The sequence below is a fragment of the Nannobrachium achirus genome (genome assembly GCF_963921795.1).
Source record: "Nannobrachium achirus genome assembly, chromosome: 2".
Classification (NCBI taxonomy): domain Eukaryota; kingdom Metazoa; phylum Chordata; class Actinopteri; order Myctophiformes; family Myctophidae; genus Nannobrachium; species Nannobrachium achirus.
Genome location: NC_137811.1, coordinates 49,556,559 through 49,578,281, shown reverse-complemented (window position 1 = coordinate 49,578,281; position 21,723 = coordinate 49,556,559). Strand labels below are relative to the sequence as shown.

Genomic DNA, 21,723 nt, shown 5'->3' with positions numbered 1-21,723 from the left:
TTCTGTCAGAAAATGAGGGGGTTCAGATTTTGCATTCAATTGAAGATGCCAGGGCAGAGCCCCTGTAGGAAGATCTTCCATGTGTCCCATAGCATGATCTGACGGAGGACGATTATTCTGTCAAAGTTCTTATTGTTGATGCCATGGGTGTGCTTCAAAACATGAAAAAGACAAAAAGCTGTCAGATCTTCAGGATGCATTCAACAAACGCATCATAACGATGATGCCTGGCTATGTTGAGGGTTGAGTTGTCTTTGATAAGTAATATTAGTTGTATATGGATCAGTCATTAAAAAATACAAAGTCTTCATCCAGAGATGAAGCTCACTATGTCCATCAAGGAACTCCTGACTGTGTGATCAACCAAGGAGAAGTTGACATGTAGGACAGGGACTGCTTGAGTATTTCTCAAGGGACAGTTCTTTCATGCTCTTTGTCATATATGATACCTTCATCAAGGGATATGATTTTGAGGAGGTGCACACATCGAAGAGGCTGCTGACACCGATGTCCAATTGCCCTGAGCTCTGAGCTTCCACCAATTGAAGAGAATTGATGGAATTCAGAGAGTGGAGGGTATGTTCCAGTCAGGTGTCTTGCCCTCCCTGCTCCAAAGGCAATACTTGAGATCATCACATGTAGCTGCAAAGCAGGTTGCAAGGGACAGTCAGTCTCTGCAAGTGCTATGGCACTGGACTGGAAACTTTGCCAACAGTATAAAGGCCCATTCCCACTGGGCCAGATTAACATACGGTATAAAGAAATATAATTCCCCATTCAAGTGGATGGTAAGACACAGCAAAAAAATATCTGTGACAGATATTTTCTTTTATCTGTATCTTACCATCCACTTGAATGGAGAAAGATATTTTTGTATCTGTTTATCTGGCCCAGTGGGAATGAGACTTAAGGGAGGATATAGATAACATTGATGATGAATAGATCCTGTATTTGACAAGAATAATAACAGGTCAGAAGTATAAATGCTACCCCATCCTCCTCACTTGAACTGTTCCAACCTAAACTATTGAATAGCCTCGGAATATACTGTGAAGTTGTTTATAAAGTACTGTAAAGTACTCCCCCCAGGAAATGAGGGAGGGTCTGAAAATGTGTACCCCGTCATTTTCTGAGTTTGGTCCCTATAGAAGCCAAAACAACAATAGAAAAATAATATTTTAGCAAAACAATCCTATGGGAGATTGGGAAAACATAGTCGAATAGGGCCAAAACTGAAATGACCCTCACCCAGGAAATGAGGGAGATTTCTGAAAATTTGAAACCCATAGTTTTCTGATGTTTGGTCCCTATAGAAGCCAAAACAGCAAACAAATCAATTTTAGCAAAAAACTCCTATGGGAAATTGGGAAAACATAGCCGAATAGGGCCAAAATTGAAGTGACCCGCCCCCAGGAAATGAGGGAGGGGTCTGAAAATTTGACCCCCGTCATTTTCTGATAGTTTGGTCCCTATAGAAGCCAAAACAGCAAAAAAATCAATTTGGGCAAAAAAATCCTATGGGAAATCGTGAAAACAAGGCCGAATAGGGCCAAAACTGAAGTGACCCGCCCCCAGGAAATGAGGGACGGGTCTGAAAATTTGACCCCCGTCATTTTCTGATAGTTTGGTCCCTATAGAAGCCAAAACAGCAAAAAAATCAATTTTGGCAAAAAATTCCTACAGGAATACATAGCATACCACACTATAAGCTAAGGTTTGATGATTCAGTTCATTGAGCTGCTTGAACCCAACAATGCTTGAACAAGTCCCGCAGCAAACAGTGGCAAACCAACTGTTCCTTTTAGACAAAAAGGAGCAAACAGAGCTTTTTATGTTTAAATGTATCACCCCTCCTTTGCACCTACAAAGACTGCTTGTGCAGTCATCACCGGGAAATAGCATTCCATTTGCAATTTGGATAACAGAATATTGTGGAAATCCCCTTCTCACAACATGCAGCTTTTCCAGATAAGAAAGACCAAACATATAAACAAACATATTTTAAAACTGCACTTTCAGATTGTAAGAGGGGTATTTTTGCTCCAGTCGAGGTTTTATCTGTTTTAAGGAGACTATGTTCTGGTGTTTCTTTTCAGCAGTGAGGTACACACAGGCACTGACTGGGGGATGCACTGACAAAACAGACAAGGTCAGGACACACTCCCCCAGCTATGGTATCTGCAATCACATTCCATCATTGTGTACTGGTGCCAGTGGATTCTAAAAGTGGGGGAGGACAATGTGGAGTAAGAAAGAGGAGCGAGCAGCGATGAGAAAGCCATTAATTGGAGGAATCCGAGAAACAAGAAGTAGGAAAAGAAGGGCGCACGGAATGAAGTGTGGAAAAGGAGAACTGGAATAAAGTCGTGGCACAAGAGGATATCGTCGGTGTCAAGCAGAAACCAACTATCTCCATTTTCCCAGTTTTATAAATCAGTGCTATTAAACAGAACCCTTTACATCCGTGTGAATATTGAACCAATGACAAGTATTAAACCCTTACCCTCCTAACTCCATTGGATCCTCAAACTGTTGTTAAAACCACCTAACTCCAACTTAGGTTTTTTTTCTGCCTGACTTTGTCATTCTAATCAATGATGAACAAAACAAAACAAAATATCTCCACATAAAGGTCAAACTCCACTTGAGCTTTATTTGGGTAAAGTGATGATAATGTAAGGGGTAAGGACACATTAAAGTATCTGACAATGTATTACGTTTTAAAAACATGTTTTGTATTCTTTATTTCCTGAAACATTCATATTTTGTACCAAGTTGGTTTCTGCTCGAGAGCAGAGATATGAAGGAATATGAGGAGGCTATATCACCGGTGGCTATATAGTGACAGACTTTACTCTCACAAGAAAGGTGTCACAGTGACATGAACGTGGTGAGATATTGCACCCTCAGTGCTAAACCTCCTCCAAGGCTAAGGCTTTTCTTGTCCCACAAAACTGTGCTTTTGCAACAAATGAATTATATTCTGGCTTTTGCCAGAGGATAGATTTTTGTTACTGAACAATGCATAAATTGTCCATTCAAGGATCTTAGTCTTTGTCATTAGCAAAAGCCATAATATAAAAGAAACTATGATGTACTACCAGTATTGTGTTAGTGCTCATTTCTACACTTGAGTGGTGCCGTACCAATGAGAAAGATTACATTCACCAAGAAGACACATTACAGGGCTAGCCTAATGTGTCTGTCATGGGTACCACAGTTTGGCTCTTGGAAATGCTAAAAGGGTGGATGTGAGCAAAGAGATCAAACATAGCCTCTGATGAGAAGAAAGCAACCATCCCTGGAGAGTTGATCATGGTCTTCTCGGTGGCTGTCCATGTTTTACATTGATACAGTATATGGTTGATTGATGTTCAGAGGCTATTTACAGCACTGTAACCCTCCTAGTTACAACTTAATAGCCTTTATTACAGTATGACATTTAAGTTACAGTACGTAGAATGCAAGTTCCTTTGCGTTTGTGATGACACAAATTAGACCCTGTTGTGAAATTACTAGTGACATAATCATGTTGGGTACAATACAAAACATGATTTGATTTAGCAAATGGCTGAAACCTAATTCAAAATGAACTAAATTGGGGCCATGAATGACTCAAAATGATTTAGATGGTTTTATATGATACAGAACTGAGAGGAAAAACAATTAGTGAGCATCAGAAATTGTATTTCAGAAAGCATGATGTAAGGTTATTAAGAGATTAGCTTCACCAGGTTTCAAATCAGCATAGACCTACGCTTTGTTGGATGGCTTTTTGGAACAAAGAATGTTCACACCGAGTAGAAGCAGTAGGGGACAGATTTAATCACTCATGTGCATTCATATATATACAGCCGCCCACACACACACACAGTGTATACATATACAGTATATACTGTAACACACACACACGATAAAAAAAATAAACAGAAATGTCCTTGATTTATAAATTTATTTTTATAACTATGTATTTTCTTGTTTTAACAATACGGTACCCAACCTATAGGGTAGTGGTTCTCTAAGTGGGCTCTGCGGACCCCTAGGGATCCTTGAGGGGGTTCCAGGGGAATGTGGATGTGGAGTGGTATTGTATTGTATGGTACAGGGTCATTCGGCTCGATATTTCTCTTATATATATATATATATACTATATGGCTATTTAATCATTGTCCCCTAGACATCCCTTGACACGCTGTGCGCTTGTCTACAGATTAATGATGAGTATATAATATTTCAAATGCAGGAAGAGGATGTGTCCATTTCTGCATACTCCTATTATACTAATCGCCATGATCTGTTGCTCTTTTGCAATATGTGATCAGGACATGTCCTGATCTATATTGTACTATTGATACTTCACTACCTCAATACCTCAAAATACATTTCCTCTTTACTGTTGCCTGCTACAGGACAGCTCCCATGTGTAGGCTGCCTTCTTGTGGTTCTTTTACCTTACTGCATTATCATAGACAGGACACTTTACAAATAAAACATTTATCCTTTCTCAGAATATAGATGGATCTTTTATGCAAGTTATGCAACCAAACCAATAGCATATGAAACTACATGATTAGGGTGAAAAGAGGTGAACATTCCTTTCTCAGAATATAGATATATCTTTTATGCAGGTTATGCAACCAAACCAATGGCATATGATGAAACTACATGATTGGGGGGAAAGATGTGGAAATAATTTTGTATTCATTATACCAGTAAGACTCCCTAATCGGGAGATAAGCGACCGTTGGTCGCTTATCTCCATAAATAGGCCAAAAAGTAGTTTGTGCAAAATCGTCCTGATGGTGGCGCTAGATGGGACAGATGCGTTGTGATTACATGACTGTAGAGATACTGTGTACTGGTGTGCATGATTTTAGGGCAAAATCTGTAGGAGCAGGGTGACTGTAGACACACCCACAGGCAGATCTTGATAGTGGACCCAGGTCTGTTTATTTAAGCATGGAGGCTCATCCTTCCTGGACTCCCTGGTGTGAAGGGTGTGTGTGTGTGTGTGTGTGTGTGTGTGTGTGTGTGTGTGTGTGTGTGTGTGTGTGTGTGTGTGTGTGTGTGTGTGTGTGAGAGAGAGAGGACAGTGGCAACATTCCTTGCCACTTGGCAGGTCACACATTATGTTTGAGAGAGAGAGAGAGTGTGTGTGTGTGTGTGTGTGTGTGTGTGTGTGTGTGTGTGTGTGTGACACAGAGAGAGCAGCCCCGTTGGGGTGGTCATTTGGTCATTTTTGCACATTTGGTAATTTTTTACACCTGGGGGTCCCCCAGGGACCTGGGGGTCCCCGAAACTCCGGGGGTCCTTGGAGGTTGTAGTTTGGCAGGCAAGGAGTGTGTGTGCAAAATCTGGCATGGATCGGGGCAACGGTTGCAGAGATATGAGCAGGGCAAAAGTGTGACGTGTGACGTGTGACAGAGTGACGGAGGGAGTGACGGAGGGACAGCCGGTGGAGGTTTGGATAGTGTGCAAGTAACTGCGACCTACGGTCGCAATTAAAAAAGGTGATTATTTGGATTTCAGGATCCACATGGAAAACGGTGCGGCTCCAGTCCATAGTGGATCTCGGACTTCATTTGTTCAGCCATTGACGTCATCTACAGTATGTGATGTCTGTTGTCTATGATGCATTTATCAATGACATATGACCCCATATGTGGGGAAGGTTTCAGAACACCATTTACCTCCATTATAAAATCAATTTCCTGAAAAGTTAGCATTTGGGACATAAAACATTTCCACGCGCAACACCATGGCAGGTGTTACAACTTTTGTCCTGCATTTAACATAAGTAAATATCACAACAAACATAGGAAACAGACCATTTAGCAGAATATACATTTATTTATAAACAGTTTTGTTACAAAAAGAAATATGAAGTCACAGACTTTAATCTCACAGAAAAGGTGTCACAGTGACATGAACGTGTAACTGGTGAGATATGGCACCCTCAGTGCTAAAACTCCTCTATACCCGAAGGCTAACGCTTTTCTGGTCCCACAAAACTGTGCTTTTGCAACAAATTAATTATATTCTGGCTTTCGCCAGTGGATAGATTTTTCTTAGTGAACAATGCAGCAACTGGCCATTCAAGGATCTTAGTTTTTGTAATAAGCAAAAGCCAAAATATAAAGGAAACTATGATGTACTCACGTGTAGCCTACTACGACACTTGAGTGGTGCCGTACCAATAAGAAAGATTACAATCCTCAAGTAGACATATTACACACACACACACGCACACGCACACACACACACACACACACACACACACACACACACACACACACACACACACACACACACACACTTCCTGAACAAATTTGGCAAATCTAGATCTAGAAGATCTAGAACAAGCACCTGTAGACTAACTGTCCAGTTTCACGATCTCTTTTTGTTCTGAATCCTTCTCTTCAGCATCTGGTCAAGAACCAGGTCAGACTCTTTCACATCTGCGTTCTCACAGCCGACAACAGGACAGCTAGATGAGAGAGAAAGAGGAATGGTTAAATTGGGAACCCAAGCAGTCAAACATAATCAATGACAAACCCAAACTTTTGGTAAGAACATGCTAATGTTGTAGACTCAAACACTGCAAGGCCCTATACTGCTTACAATAATTATTTGATTGCTGTTTGATTTACAATTGGTGAAGAAAACCGACCACATCATCCAAATCAAAACATATATCACTATTTCCTATGTGATTATGCAGCATATGCCATCTAGAAAATAACTAAGATAAGACCCCACATTACACAAGAAAACATTTACATTTTGGAGCAATGGCATTTCTTTTATACCAGTGTAGAAATGGATAGATCATGGGGCTATGGTACTGTAATCTCTCACCACTCCCCTAAACATATAATGTTGTTTGTAGGAATAAACACAGAAGCACATGGGAGGAAGTGGACTAGGAAATGGGAGGAGTCAACCCAAGTTCATGTTTCTACTAAAAAAATAAATAAATCATATTTTCCCTCTTTTTGTTAAAGAATGGGTTCCCACTTTTTCCTGGCAGGGCTTGACATTAACTTTTTGAGGCACGGTGTCCTAATTTGCCATTTCACAGTCTTTTATTTAATGTTTTCCTTATTTCTTTGGACAAATAAATAAGACCCCCTTGGACCCCTCCACTGCACAGTCCATAGTCTACACATACAGCACAATTAAATATACTTGTGGCTTTTGGTTTCACTTTATCTGTGATGCTCCTAGCAGCTATGGACTGTGGAGTGGAGGGGGCCAAGGGGGTCTTATTTATTTGTAAGGAAAAGAAAAAGATGAAAAAAGAATAATAAATACTGAAATGGCAAATTGACCAGTGCCTGGACAAGTGAATGGGAAATGTCAAGATGACAATGTGCCTCAAAAAGTAAATGTCAAGCCCTGCCTGCGATCTAACCATTTTGGTTTTTGTTAACCTGGGATCTAACAATTTTTGTCCAATACAAAATAAAGCTGCTTGTAAAATATCAGCCCAATAATTTGTTTTACTGCTGCCAAACTTGATCAGTGGCATGGCATTACCAGCATTTCTTTCTCTGGCCGTGTCTTTTCCTGATCAGACTCAGGATAGCTTCTTGATCGTAGATGTGGTTACACTTCTTGTTCTTCATTGGATTCACCATTTCCACCTGGGATGTAAAATAATCATTAGCTAATGCATAACGTCACAGTCAGTCAGGCAGAAACATTCTTTTTTTTTCATTTCTTGAAATTACAGAAGAACATCATTCATTGTCCTAATAATAATAATAATGATCACATCAACTCAAAACAGCATGGTGCAAGGACTAATGTACAATAATAAGCACAATAACTAATGTGAGGTTCCCCATTGATGAACGATAATGTTCTGTAAACACTGGCACCAAACACAGCTATGTCAGAGCCCACCCACGGACATAGAGAGAGCGAGAGATCTCCGTCTCCTTTGTGTCTTAAATGGATAATTTGATTTAACCCTGATTATTAATCATAAGGAGGCAAGATAGTTACTCGATGTAATGCCAGCTAGCCTACCAAGTAACTAGTGTTATCCATTCATAATAGTCTCCTCACTTCTGTTAATAGTAAAACTAACAATGATTCCGTCGGCGAGTGACTGTCAGTGTTCGCTGTCACAGCTGTGGTTTGGACTCCACTTCAGTTAGAACGTTTTTAAAAATGACTTTGTCGATGTTTTTACAGTTTCTACTGCTTAGTGTGAATGGCAGCTAAAAGATTGTCTAATGAATAATTCCATTTAACCACAATTGAAATGATCTGATTTTTATGAGGAAACCTCCTGTCACATGCTATTCGTCTAAACGAAAAAAGGCTAAAGATATTTTTGACAAGGCTATAAGCAGGGTAATAAGTGCGATCTTCAATGTATGCCATGTGTAGTGCAATAAACAATGCCCCCTGGAATATGTTATATACATTTTCCCTCACCAATTCACTCTATGATTGGTACAGCATGTATTTGTAAAAGATAAAGGCCTAGTGGCCAATTTGACCTTGTTAAGAAATACACAAGAGTTCAGCTAAACAGTCTGTGCTTGCTATTTTCAAGCATAATCATAAAGATGTTTTTAATCTCACTATGCTTATATTCACAATTTTACCTAGACAATAAGCCACTTCCAACTACTTACTTATAAAGCAGAAATGTAGTGCTAAGTTTACTGTATGAATCATTCTAAGAGAGATTTTGCATATTGAACATCTCATACTCAAAGGCTCATAATGGTTTGTTAAATATAATATCAATATCAGTTATGTTGCATGAAAAGGCAAACTGTGCCCCTGAGCAGGATGGAGCAGTTTACCTGGGTGAGAGGACAAGTTAATTGGACTTCGCTCTGAGTCACAGCAATGTCCACATCCTCCTCTTCTCCTTCATTCTCTGCTGACTCTGCTGAGGCTGAAAACACATTATGTTACAATCTTCAGAATTTAAACAGTGACAAATTATGAACTTTTGAGCCTCCAGGCTGGAAAATCACCAGGCCGTCAATCAAACTGAGGTAATATTTGATAAACAGTAAATTGTGATTACATTTTGACTACTAGAGTAAGTCCAGCTCAAAATAAATTATAATTAAAATATCCATTATGTATTCAATCCATGATGCTCAGCATACATCAAATCCACTTTGCCCTAACGGCACACTGCCATCACCTGGTTTAAGTCCTCTCTCCCCCAAAGACATTCATTCATACATTAACAATGATAAATCGACCACAGATCATTTTACAATTTAGACATTTAGCAGATGCTTTTAATCCAAAGCGATTTAAGCAAGTAATACATCAATATAATAAGCAAGATATGTCAGTACATAAACAACAATGAATATAACAAATGCATAGGATTATCAATCTAGAAAAACAATAACATAGGTAGACCACGCACCTAATCAGTAAAAAATCAAATAAAATAAAAAACTTTTCTTTTCTATCTTCATGTATGGTCATCGAGGGAAGGGGAGTGTTACATTAGTGCTATGGGTTTAGGTGGAGTCTACTCTTCAGTCCACGGCGGAGGCTTGGGAGTGAGTCTGTAGTTCTAAGTGTGACAGGGAGTTTATTCCACAGTTAGTCCTGTTAACTATGGTGTCTGTCCTTGCCTGGTTAATAAACCAGACCGAACACAACACCACCCCCTGGCGGTAGTGGTGTTGTAGTACGGTCTGGCACCGATCCATTGAGATTCTATTTCCTCAACCAGCTTCAAGGGTTGGCCAATCAGGGTTGTATGCTTGGGGCACGTGGTTTCTTTAGGCTTGGGGCACGTGGTTTGGGGCAATGACGTAGAAATGAAAGCTCTTCCTGAAATCCCAGACTCTCTTCCCAAAACGAAGTGTGTGAGAGAGGCTGGCAAAACGCCAGGCAATGTCTGTCCCACAGGGTTGGTGCTTGGCCAACCCCTAATCTTCTACTTTAGTGGTGTCAAACTACCGGTATGTACTGTATATTCACAACCATTTGTGTATCTATGTATGTATAGCAGAAACAATCATTGTTCTCTCTACATTACGCACAACTTGTTGTGCGTACTTACATAGAAAACAACGTGTGGCAGTTAGCCACCCCCACTGCGTGTAAGTACCTGCCACCCTGCACCCACTGAAGTCAGCTGGTTGAGCTGAGGAACCGTTCTCAAACCTTTGTTTTCTCAATTATGAGCGGAAATTGGATTTATTCATGAACGAGAAAGGGAAGCCATTTGCAGAGTTGGATGACCCTGACTCACTGGCTTCATGATTTTGCTTTTTTGGTGGATATAACAGAGCACTTAAAATTGCTTAATGTTAACATGCAAGGCCACGGCAAAGTTATTAGGGAATACTACGACAGCATTCGTGCCTTTCAAATTAAATTAGGTATGTGGGAGATGCAATTATCCAAGACCAACCCAGCTCACTTCCCCTCTTTGCAGTCTGTGCGTGTTGCTCATGGGAATAATTAGAACAAGGACAGGTACATAGATGGGTGAAAGTGAATTTCGGCACTCAGCTTGAGAGGGAATTTCTTTTGTTTGCAGTTTGCCAACAACGCAGCAACGGATGAGCTGGAGTAAATTGTAGCTCTGTGTTACTCGTTTCTTAAAATATAATAAATGTAATACTGTGGGTCTGGATTCATTCTATGAAAGTGAGGAAACAGCCAGGATGTTTGTCCTTTTTACATGGTTTATGTACCTCTCACGCAGAGATACAATGGACGCCTTTCAACCCAACAGGTCTTCCTCACACTGAGGAAGTGCTGGCAGTTTGCTCACTTTCATGTCATTATTGAGCCGTTCACCTTAAAGACTTTTATTTAATGTGAAGTGTTGCAGGCTTTCTGCTTTGCAGTCATTTATCTCTGGATTCATAATCATTATATCAATACCTGGGATTAATGTAGGATGATAAGACATCTACAGTAAATTACATTAATTGAAAATCACAACAGCCCAGAAACTGGACCCTGGTGTTTTTAAAGCCAAGAGATGTCAGGTGTCTGGAAGTAGCATGAACAAGTGAAAAATGTGAAAAGAATATTGCCCTCGACAGATTTGGTCTGGCTCAGTTGTGATTGGATTTCACTCCCTCTGAAGTAGTGTGGGACCAATCAGGGCCCAGTATAAAAATGTGGGGTGGCTTTATCACCAGAGGCATTTCTTTTAATCTGCTCCTTGGAAATGCAGGTTCCATACAGATTTCAGACTAATTATCTACACAGTGAGTGATATTAGTCTGGCCATGCAAGGCTACCCCACCTCTTCTACCAGCCTCAGGTATGGTGATGCAAATCTCCACCGAAAAGGCTAGCAACTCCTCCAACACATGTTTATTCATATACAGTATATATATATATTTTCTAATATATTTCCTGGGATTTTTCTGCATTTATTTTTATAGTTTCATAGAAAAGTATTATTAATAGATAAATTAGTAGATATATACATTTATTGCCTTCTGCAGTTTTTACCTTCTTTGAGAGCCCTTGAGATGCTGTCCTTGAAGGCAATCACCTTCGCATGGCGTCGCAGATGGGCATCAGGAATACTGTCTATTTTCTCTGTAAACTGTTCTCTCACAGAAGCCGATAGCCTGAACACTGCCTCTGGTGGCTGCTCACCAGCCTACAGAAATAAATGATTCTTTTTTTAAACCCACACACCAAATCAGGTACAAAGAAACTATTTATTTAGCTGACTAACTTAATAACACATACTGTAATAGCCGTAAGGCACTAAAGAAGTAATTTTTTTAAGGAAACTTCATTGCCATGGTTGTATTATTATTCAATGGATGTCATGAGGAAAACAATGAATAAAGAAGACAGTTAAACTTTACCCTAGTAACTTGATGTACAGTGTCAACAAAGTAGTTGATGTCTTGATCCAGCTTGGCACACTCCAATATCATGTCCTCCAGTTTCTTGATGCCAGATTTATCCTCTCCTGCTACAAAATGAAAGTGGCCTCATCAATGAGTGGCAAATGCAGATGAAATGCATGCATAAACAAAGACTGAGTTGACCCATGTGGGCTAGTTACAACTACAAGCAATACTGTGAAAGATACACATACAGTTAATAATAATAAATACATAAAAAGGTTATGGGGGAAAGAAATTAAAGTGTTTATTCGTATAGCCTGAACAGCTAAAATCAAACCTAATGTTTGATAAACAGTTGATACAGCTTAGCTTAGGCTGTGGACTTCAGACAGTTGCTACTGCTAGATAGATATAACTCTATGGTCGGGACCAAGTTTGTTTCATGTCAGCAGTCAGCTACTGACATTCACAAACACTAACAGGAAATACAGTTGGACCTTAGATGTTCATGTTTATTGTCATGTGTGAGGTCTTGTAGATCATCAGTTGTACATACAAAGTACAACTGCTTACATCTGGGACTGGAATTACAGAAGGATAGCCTACTCAATCTATGATGATGATTGATAACACACTATGACTATGAGTGGTATTCCTATGAGAGTATGGGTAAGATTGAGCAAACTAGCCTACTGAGCTGAGGTAGTAGTAGTAGACATAAACATAGCTTACTGTCTGCCTCGGCCAGGTCCATAGCCACGTCTGTTAGAATGTCCATTCCAGTCCCAATGTCATCCTGACATTGTTTCAGACTGTTGAGAGCAGCATTAACCGCGCTTAAAGACATAGACATGATGATGATGATGGAGACCTGACCGACACCACAGTCACACGCCTCCTGTTAGCTTGGTAAACTTTGAAGATTATGTTCGACTAGCAGTAGCAGCTAGAGTAGCAGTGCTAAACAACTAATCTACTAGCAATGTATGAGTGGGAAGTAGTAGTAGCCAATAACCGTCTTATTTGATAATATGTTCATTTAAGTTTAACTTCTTGCAGCCATTCTTGCAGAAAGCAGGAAATACCGGGAAACAGAACGTGCGTCTCTGTGTGCGTGGAAAGCGTAAGCTACGTACGGAATACGTCATCAGTATAAACTTCCGTTTCGTTCATCCCCTCCAAAATTAGATCATTTTTGAAGTTTATTTGGAAAAACAATCCCCATAAACTTAAAAAGAATGTACTGTCTAATCCTAGAGCGAAGGGAGGTCTTGAGGTTTTAGATTTTGAGGATACTATTAATACCTTTAAAATTAATTGGTTGAGGAGGTGCCTTTTGAAGCCAGACTCTATTTTCTTTTTCATACCTAATTGTATCTTTAACAAATTGGGAGGGCTTTCTTTTCTATTACAATGCAATTTCTCACCAACTAGACTACCAATTAAACTTTCCAAATTCCACCAGCAAGCACTATTGGCCTGGAAGTTATCACATGTTCACAATTTTTCTCCGCACAGAGCTTTACTCTGGAATAATAGTGACATCTTAATAAGGAAAAAATCTGTATTTCTGCCTAAGTGGTTCCAGAGAGACATTAACCATGCACTGTGTCTCTTTGATAACGCTGGGAACTTGTTGTCCTACGAACAGTTCATGACAGTGCACAACTTCCCAATTCCTTTTAGAGAATATAGATCTGTGTTTAATGCTATTCCTAATGGTCTTGTACAGTTGATAAAAAACCATCTGTCTTACAATGTAGGGGATACCACACTACCCTCCTTAATGTTGGATGGAATTGATCTCTTGAACAAAAAATGTAGGCCTACAAACAGTCACATTCGTCAGGTGATACAGAAAAGGAAAACTGTTGTCCCAAGAGGGAAGTTCTTTTGGAGATCTAATATTCTGGACATTGACTGGGAAAAAGCGTGGCTCCTTCCCCATAAATACTGTATATCCAACAAAGCCAAGGAAGTGCATTTTAAATTACTACACATTTATCCAACAAATAGCTTAATTTCTACATATTATGCTGACATTGATCCCTCTTGTTCATTTTGTAATCAAGTTCCAGAAACAACTTCCCATTTATTTTCCCTGTGCAATCTCACTCATAAGTTTTGGTCAGATCTAGAAGCCCATTTTTTCAATTCGGTCAATTTAAATTATTCCTTTAACCTCAAGGACATCATTTGCTACTACAGCAACCCAGACAATGACGAACTGGAGTTTATTTTTAATTTCATTACTCTTTATGCCAAATTTTTTATTCACAAGCAAAAATTCGCCAAATCCCCACCTATTTTCACCCACTTCAAATTGGAATTCAATCTTCTAATCAAATCACTAGATCTAGTAAATAACAAAAAAAATGTAAAACTCTTAACTTTGTATAATCTTCATTTTCCCGATCTCTCTGTTTAATGCTACCAGATAATATGCTTGTATTGTTGTTTTTTGTCTTTTTTCTTTCCTGTATGTCATGTTTTTATGGTCTATTACCTGTGCTATTTGAATACCTGAATATTTTGTAAATTGTATATTGTTCAAAAAAAAAAAAAAAAAAAAAATCATCCCCTCCAAAATAAAAGCACGGAACCCAAACGAAATTACCGGTAAAGCTAAATTCCTAATATAACTATGACCCAAACTAACATGATTTTACATGAATGCTTTAACTTTTGAAGAAAGTAATTAAATAACACAGTAAGTCAGTTTAATGGAAACAACAAAACAGAATAATAAGGAATTAAGATTTATTAAAATACACTGAATTTCATTTATAGGCATTGCAATGGCACAAATAGCTGCAAATTGCAACACTAGATTTTTGTAATCTGATTAATCTAAGGTTGCAATACCTCCCATAGGGATTCAATGCATCAAAACGTTTTTTTCTTTTTTGCTATCCGTCAAACTCATAGTCGGAGGCCTTATGCCTCATTCACACTACAGATATATAGTTGAACGTTTTGCTTGGTAATTCAATGTAATCTCAATGGAAACCAGCTTTAAAGGCTGGATTCCAAGGACAGCCGACATGCCCAGCCTTTAAAGCTGGTTTCCATTGAGATTACATTGAATTACCAAGCAAAACGTTCAACTATATATCTGTAGTGTGAATGAGGCATTAGGGTTGTTTTTTCGCGCTAATCAGTCTAAAAGCGCCAAATTTTGCACAGATGTAGCCTAGGGCATGCTCTAATGATTTAGCTAGGGCGCCCGAGTCGGCGACCTTCTGGCTCTCCAAAGCGGCCAAATCAAGTTGGGCTCCCATCGACTTTCTATACAGGAGGAAAATACCCAGATTTTTTTTTTCTTTTTTCTGGGTATTTAAATAGGATGTGAGGGGTCTAACTAGGTAGGGGTTTGTCATGATGCTGAATCCATTGCAAGCATTTGTTTTGCACAAAAAACATTCCTTGGGCTAGAAATGGCCCCAGAAAACACCCACAAAACTGTAATAAGTGATGACTCATCACTTTTCATCACTAAACCATCGTTTTCTGGGGCCATTTTTAGCCCAAGGAATGTTTTTTGTGCAAAACAAATGCTTGTTTTTCTGGGTATTTTCCTCCTGTATAGAAAGTCGATGGGACCAACTTCATTTGGCCGCTGTGGCGACCCCGAAGGTCGCCGACTCGGGCGCCCTAGCTAAATAATTAGAGCATGCCCTGGGCTACATTTGTGCAAAACTTGGTGCTTTTAGACTGATTAGTGCGAAATTACCATTCTATCTCCCTAAGGCCCCCGACTATCACCAATATTGCGGCTCTATGGAAAGCTTGAATTATCCTCTTTCTATCTTCAAAGTGTTTGTTTCAGAAAAATCCACCGTAGACAAAGACATGTTATGAGTTGCTTTCAGTCAAGAAATTCAGTTCAGGTGATTATGTTTTATCAGGTGAGACGAAGTATTGGAGTTTGGAAGCGCTTGTGGGAATTAATCACTCAGCGGTCCTGTGTACCAACTGGTTCTAAATGTCACATAATGCAGGAGACAGCGGGACATGGCATTATAAAAGACGAGTGCTTCCAAAGTTCAACACTTCTGCTTGGATTTCTTGACAGAAAGTAACTCATAACATGTCTACGGTGTGAAACAAACACTTTGCAGATAGAAAGAGGATAATTCAAGCTTTCCATAGAGCCGCAATATTAGTGAGTTTGACTTTGTTTGATACAATCAGATAGCAAAAAAACTTTTTGATGCATTGAATCTCTATGGGAGGTATTGCAACCCTAGATTCATCAGATAAAAAAATATCTAGTGTTGCAATTTGTGGCTATGGCACAAAGTGACAGTACACAAAGTTGGCACAACTTGATGGTTATTTAGTAACATTTTCATAGCTATCTATGTACAATCTTAGATTACTGCTTTAAGACACAATTGGTCAAAACAATGACATTCTTGAGTAGAAAATCAACAGACAAAAGCATAAATTGAATGGACACAGCTTGATCTTCACAGTATAGTCCTGAACTCGTCAAAGATGAAACTGGGCACATGGGCTTCAGCCACCTTTAGAAAAACAGAAACAAGAAATATACATTTAAATAACCTCCAACAATAATTTGACACACTATATTAAAAAGTACAACATTCTGGGTGACACGAGAGCAAAGTAGTCAGGGTGCATAGGCTATATCATATGGGTGCAAAATGCCCTGATCAGCGAGCGAGTCCCTGGTTTGATTTCCGACCGGTCTGAACATTTGCTATCAATAAAGGCTTAAATGTGGAAAATGGTGCAATATGATTACATAATCTGTACAGCTATTATTAAGGAAAAACATACCAGGGAATGATTAGAGGTGTAATTAATGGGGGTTTGGGGATGTATTTGTACATCCAGCCACCACACACTACAGAAACAGGATACAGGCTGCTGCCCTGTGGGCAACGTGGCTCGAAAGGCTTAACTTTTCTAGTTTGCATTAATTAAAAGTAAAACACTTTTTCCCCCATATAGTTGAGGGAAATTAAGATAAAAGTTATAAACATTCTCCCCATACCATTCCCTTTATTATATCAAACAAATCACAGACTTCACATAGTGATAGTGTAGTTAGGCCTGTCACAATTAATACATAATTTAATCACAATTAATTATTTGAGATAATTATTTTGCATAGTCCTAACTGTTTCCATGTTAAAAAGTGTTAATTTAATTTCAAACATTTTCCAGAAATAGCAGGACTACAAGCTTACAAAGCGTCACAAAGTGACACGTAAACTTGTAGATCAGATTAGTTATTTATCTGCCCTGTGCATTACAAGTATGATTAGGAAGCCTAAAAGGCCAACAGAAATGTTATTTTATTTATATGTTCCAATGTCCAATGCCAAAAACACAATGAAATCGTTAATCACAATTATTTGTGTGACAATTCATCGTCAACTTAAATTCGTAATCTTGACAGCCCTATTACTATTTAATCATCCAGTTGTGAATGTTGTCGAACCTTGCGTGGCAGTTTTGTGTACTTCACATAGTCCTCCAGGAACATCAGAGCTCCCACAACATCAGCAGGCATGTCAGGGATCTTCTGACTGCAGTGGAATTTAAACAAATAACAAAATATACATTTAGACAAATTATTGTACAGTATTCAATTCAGATGAAATTGAATATATACACGATAAACAGATCAACTACAAAACTTTCAATGGCATGAAAATGAAGTATAATGAATTTTGAATCAAGTTTACAGAAAAACTGTAACATTAGCAAGCAATACGTTCAAAATAGCAGTTTTTCTACCTTGTGCACTGTTCCATAATGGAGCGGATGAATTGGCCAATGAGAGCCAAGAACTGCTCCGTGTATCTGGAGTGGAACTGCTTGAGAAGGGTGACGAGGCCCAGTACTAACGGAGCCCAGTCGACTGGGTCTGCAGCTTTCCTGCACGTCATGCCTAGTGAAACAGGAAAACTTTGGTGTTTACTTGGGTTACAAACTTATAAAAGTAATTACACATTATAGCTCCAGTTTATGCAGTGTTTCTCCTACATTCATTACACAGCGATGTCCCCTGACTGTAAAAGAAATGCCAGCGTGGCGTTCCTTGCAGGAACAATGAACAGTTAAAGTTGATGAAAATCCATTTTCTGGGCTTATGCTTCAGCCCAAAACAGCAAATATGAGAAAGTTACAGTTAAACTATATTAAGTATTAAGATGTCAGCCACCTGAGATATTAGCACTAGCTCTTATACTTTTAATAGGATTAATAAAAGTATCCAGGTTTTATTTTGACCAATCCTTTCTAAGGAAATACCTCAAATGTTATCAATCAACTCAAGAAATAGGTTAGGTGGTGAAGTTCCTACATAAAAGGTAATCATTATTGAACTCCATTTAGTGTTAAACACAACAACTAATACATTAAAGGGTATGATAAGTGATATAGGGTATATTTTATAAAGGGTTTATCATTGATAAACAGAAAATACATTTTCAGGTAGGTGAAAAAAATTCTGCCAAAAAGGAAAGAATACCCATTTATCAGCGTTCCAGTTTCAATTTGTCTGCTCATCTTTTTTTTGTTAAATCTGTATCCTGTCTGAGTTCTCTATCCTCCTGACTGGATAAAATTGGTATCCTGACCTGAAATTGTATTTTCTTTTTAATAAAGAGCTGGAGAGAAATGGAAACTCCTGTTACTGAACACTCTATTAGCAATGAGTACTATAACAATGTAGAACTATTTAACACTAATTGTAACCAAAACAATCACATACCCTACCTTTAACTTATCAAGAGTAGTTATAGCAGAAATCCAACACAGACTTTTAAGAAATAATTATGGCCCAATTATGTCACCTACCTTGATTTTTGCTGTACTGTAGTTTAGGCAGCTGAGCAATGATAAATAGGAAGTTGATGATGGGGAAATAGGGCAGGCGCTTCGTGGTGATATAAATCTGAAAGATCAAGAAAAGTAAGCAGCCAGTTTCACTTTTTTCTCTTTCTCTTTTCTATTCCTTTTGTTTTCTTCCTCTTCAAATGAATATTGAAATAAAGTTTTAGGGTTTAAATTAAATGTCCCATATCCATATCCAAACCTTGTTGAGTGGATTGTGGATGCCAGCACCCTCAAGGTAGGCAGTGATCTCGTACAACAAAGTGTTGTCCTCTTTAGGGTAGGGCAGAGAAGGGTCCTGGTAATGGGCTTCAATATCTGCCAGGAGAGACCTAGCAAACATAATAATAAAGTTGCAGTTCACACATCTAAAAATTGTAAAAAAAAAAAAAAAAACATTGATCAATAATACCCCTGTCAAGTATTTTTCTCATCCAAAAAACAAACATCTATAAAGGAGTTTTATAGTACCTTGAACTTGACTCTTGTTGCAATGTAGGCAGTGATAGAATAAACATGTTCTGTGCAAACTTTAATAGAATAGAGGAGAGGTTGTGCAAGTTGGTGAGAAACCAACTTTTCCCAGGCATAGGGACTAACCGTTATTACAGAACCTAACAGGTACATCATTATGACCTCCTTGACTTTCGCTGTGTTTGTTGTCAGAAAATATTTAACTCTGAACACTCTAGTGGACATATTGCTTAACATGAATGAAAACAAGAAGGGGGCATGAACATGTGAGTTATACTACATTATAAACATGAACATGTGAGTTATCCTACACTATAAACATGAACATGTGAGTTATATATACTACAGCATAAACAGGCCTTAAGTGAGACCTTACTTGTTTAGGTTTTCCAGAGCAGCAGCCAGGTGTTTAGAGTCAAACTTGCACGAGTAGTTCAGCTCATTGGCAATCTGCTGTCGGAGAATTTGCATCTGGCCAACCTGCAAAACACAAGTACTTTTAAGATAGTTTGATGGCATTACCTTTCACTGTAGAAACTTAGAAGAAAGAACTCAACTCAGCATCATCATCTCTATAGTACTTGCATTTAGGTAAAAAAAATGTCCTTTAGTGATGAACACAAGATTGACATACAGTACATAACAAGACCAATACCTTCATGATCGCCTCCAAATATGCCCCCCAGATCTTCTGTGTTTTGGCCACAGCATTGGCATACACTTTGCTAGCATTAGCTAACAGAGAAAAACAAACAACACATAGGCTGTTTAATATGACTGATAAGATAATGACTCTTGGTTATTGTATTTTCTAAGCCATTACCTACCCACAATGCCCTTCACTGGGTTGACAGCAGACAGCATGGCCTTGAAGACATCCACCACAACTTTGTCCCTCAGGATCGCCTTCTGAATCATCATTAAGAAATTCTGATGGGAAACATTATTGACATTCAGTTAAATGTAGTGTATAATGTGATGGCACACCATGAACCTGATAACACCATACATATAATACCTCATAGGCTCACTGGAGACAATCCACTTCTGGATTAAGTTATTTTGTGTGTGAGCTGCTGGATGGCCAGTGTGTGCATATAAATTATTTATCAGTGTAGATTTTGTTTGCACTTTTAATATCTAGAGCTAGAGCTAATTTGCAACGCTCTCACAATGGTTAAAACTCTCTCCCAGCCATTTACAATAGGCTTGTGCGCCTATACTGCCAGGAATTTTATTAATTTCCAAGTTAGCTTTAATCTAACCCAACAGGGATCATATTGTTGAAGAATGTAGTACTAGTACTATCCACTAGAGTGTGCCAACGATAATCTCCTAGAGTCTGGACTAGCGAGTGGACAGCAGTAGACCCATAATGGCGGCGCCCATTGGCGGCCATTATGTCTCCCGGTCCACCTTACGGGAGCTATAAAACACGATCCGAACGTCGTGCGCACGCCATTTACACTCGTTTTTGCTCTTGAGTGACCAATCTGTCAGTCCAGCCATTTTTTTTCCGAATGAAAATCGGTCTAAAAATGGTAAAGTTTGATAAGAAAAACGTCAACATTCAATGCTGTAAAAAGGCCCATTCTATGTTATGGCCGAACGACTTCCGGGTTACGTCATCGATGATGTCACTTCCTTCGAATATGTAACTTTAGACTAAAATTAAGCTAGAAAGGTCATTTATAGCTCAAAAAATGTCAAAAAATACCAAAATGATCAGAAAATGATCCCCAAGGCGACGTTTGGCGATCTGGCTGCCTCACCCTCCTCAAAATGGCGATGGAAGGCGATTTGGCTGTGAACTAGTTAAGTCTGCCGCAATTTATTTCTGACTGCCCGCTTTCCAAACAAACGCACAGAATGAGAGAGATGGCCATTACAGCACCGCGGACAGCAACATACAGTAGTAGACTGGGCTTAATCCATACCAGGACCCCGATACGATAGGCATGCAACAGTTATTATATTAACATAAACCTTACGGTTGGGCATTCATTCACGGTTCAATACATACTAGTGAATTGTGTATTTTTACACTATACACGCATTTCTTACTGAAGATTCGGCACTATGGGCCCTATTTTCGTCCATGCTAAACCCTAAACTTCTTTTCTTTCTTATTTTTTTACTATTTTGAAAAACATTTTTAAATAGTTCAAATAGCTGATCTACAAGCTCACAAGTGTCGAAGTAGATCGGCTATTTGAAGTATTTAAAAATGTTTTTCAAAATAGTAAAAAAAAAAGGCAAATAAGTTTGTGTCACTGAAAAAAAAAAAAACTCTCCGTCTCCAATAGTGTTGTATGCCAAAAACAGCCGATCTACAAGCACCACGATATGTTGTGAGCCTATAATCTTCCACCTACGGCAAGCGACAACGCTAATAAATTAGCAAATCATTAGCCTACTGCATTGATGTGATCTGTTGCTGTCGTCTGGATTTGCGGTGGCATGCAACTCGAACAAAGTATATTCATTTTCAATAAAACAACTCCAACAATTAGTCATTGACTAGCAGAGATTAACACACTTGTAAACC

General features: G+C 38.8%; 2 protein-coding genes across 2 annotated transcripts in view; both read right to left on the bottom strand.

Moving 5' to 3' along the window:
• Window positions 1-5,925: 5,925 nt before the first annotated feature.
• nsmce2 (NSE2 (MMS21) homolog, SMC5-SMC6 complex SUMO ligase) lies at window positions 5,926-12,908 on the bottom strand. Its single transcript, XM_080747918.1, has 6 exons — window positions 12,561-12,908; window positions 11,844-11,953; window positions 11,476-11,629; window positions 8,826-8,920; window positions 7,540-7,646; window positions 5,926-6,487 (listed from the first exon to the last, which is right to left on the bottom strand). The coding sequence occupies exons 1-6, from the start codon at window positions 12,679-12,681 to the stop codon at window positions 6,388-6,390; spliced, it is 687 nt and encodes a 228-aa protein (XP_080604044.1). The 5' UTR covers window positions 12,682-12,908; the 3' UTR covers window positions 5,926-6,387.
• Window positions 12,909-14,923: 2,015 nt separating this feature from the next.
• The window catches only part of washc5 (WASH complex subunit 5), an 18,934-nt gene continuing 12,134 nt past the window's right edge, over window positions 14,924-21,723 (bottom strand). The window contains 8 exon segments of the mRNA XM_080742394.1: window positions 14,924-16,357; window positions 17,302-17,389; window positions 17,601-17,754; window positions 18,666-18,762; window positions 18,904-19,033; window positions 19,552-19,655; window positions 19,831-19,910; window positions 20,003-20,105. Coding sequence (XP_080598520.1) covers window positions 16,301-16,357; window positions 17,302-17,389; window positions 17,601-17,754; window positions 18,666-18,762; window positions 18,904-19,033; window positions 19,552-19,655; window positions 19,831-19,910; window positions 20,003-20,105 — 813 coding nt within the window. The 3' untranslated portion in view covers window positions 14,924-16,300.

Coding starts and splice junctions, on each gene's coding strand:
- nsmce2 (XM_080747918.1), bottom strand. CDS start 12,681: ATGTCTATGTCTTTAAGCGCGGTTAATGCTGCTCTCAACAGTCTGAAA. Junction 11,630..11,843: donor CTGTACATCAAGTTACTAGG/GTAAAGTTTAAC, acceptor TTATTTCTGTAG/GCTGGTGAGCAGCCACCAGA. Junction 7,647..8,825: donor TAACTTGTCCTCTCACCCAG/GTAAACTGCTCC, acceptor TTTACATCCCAG/GTGGAAATGGTGAATCCAAT.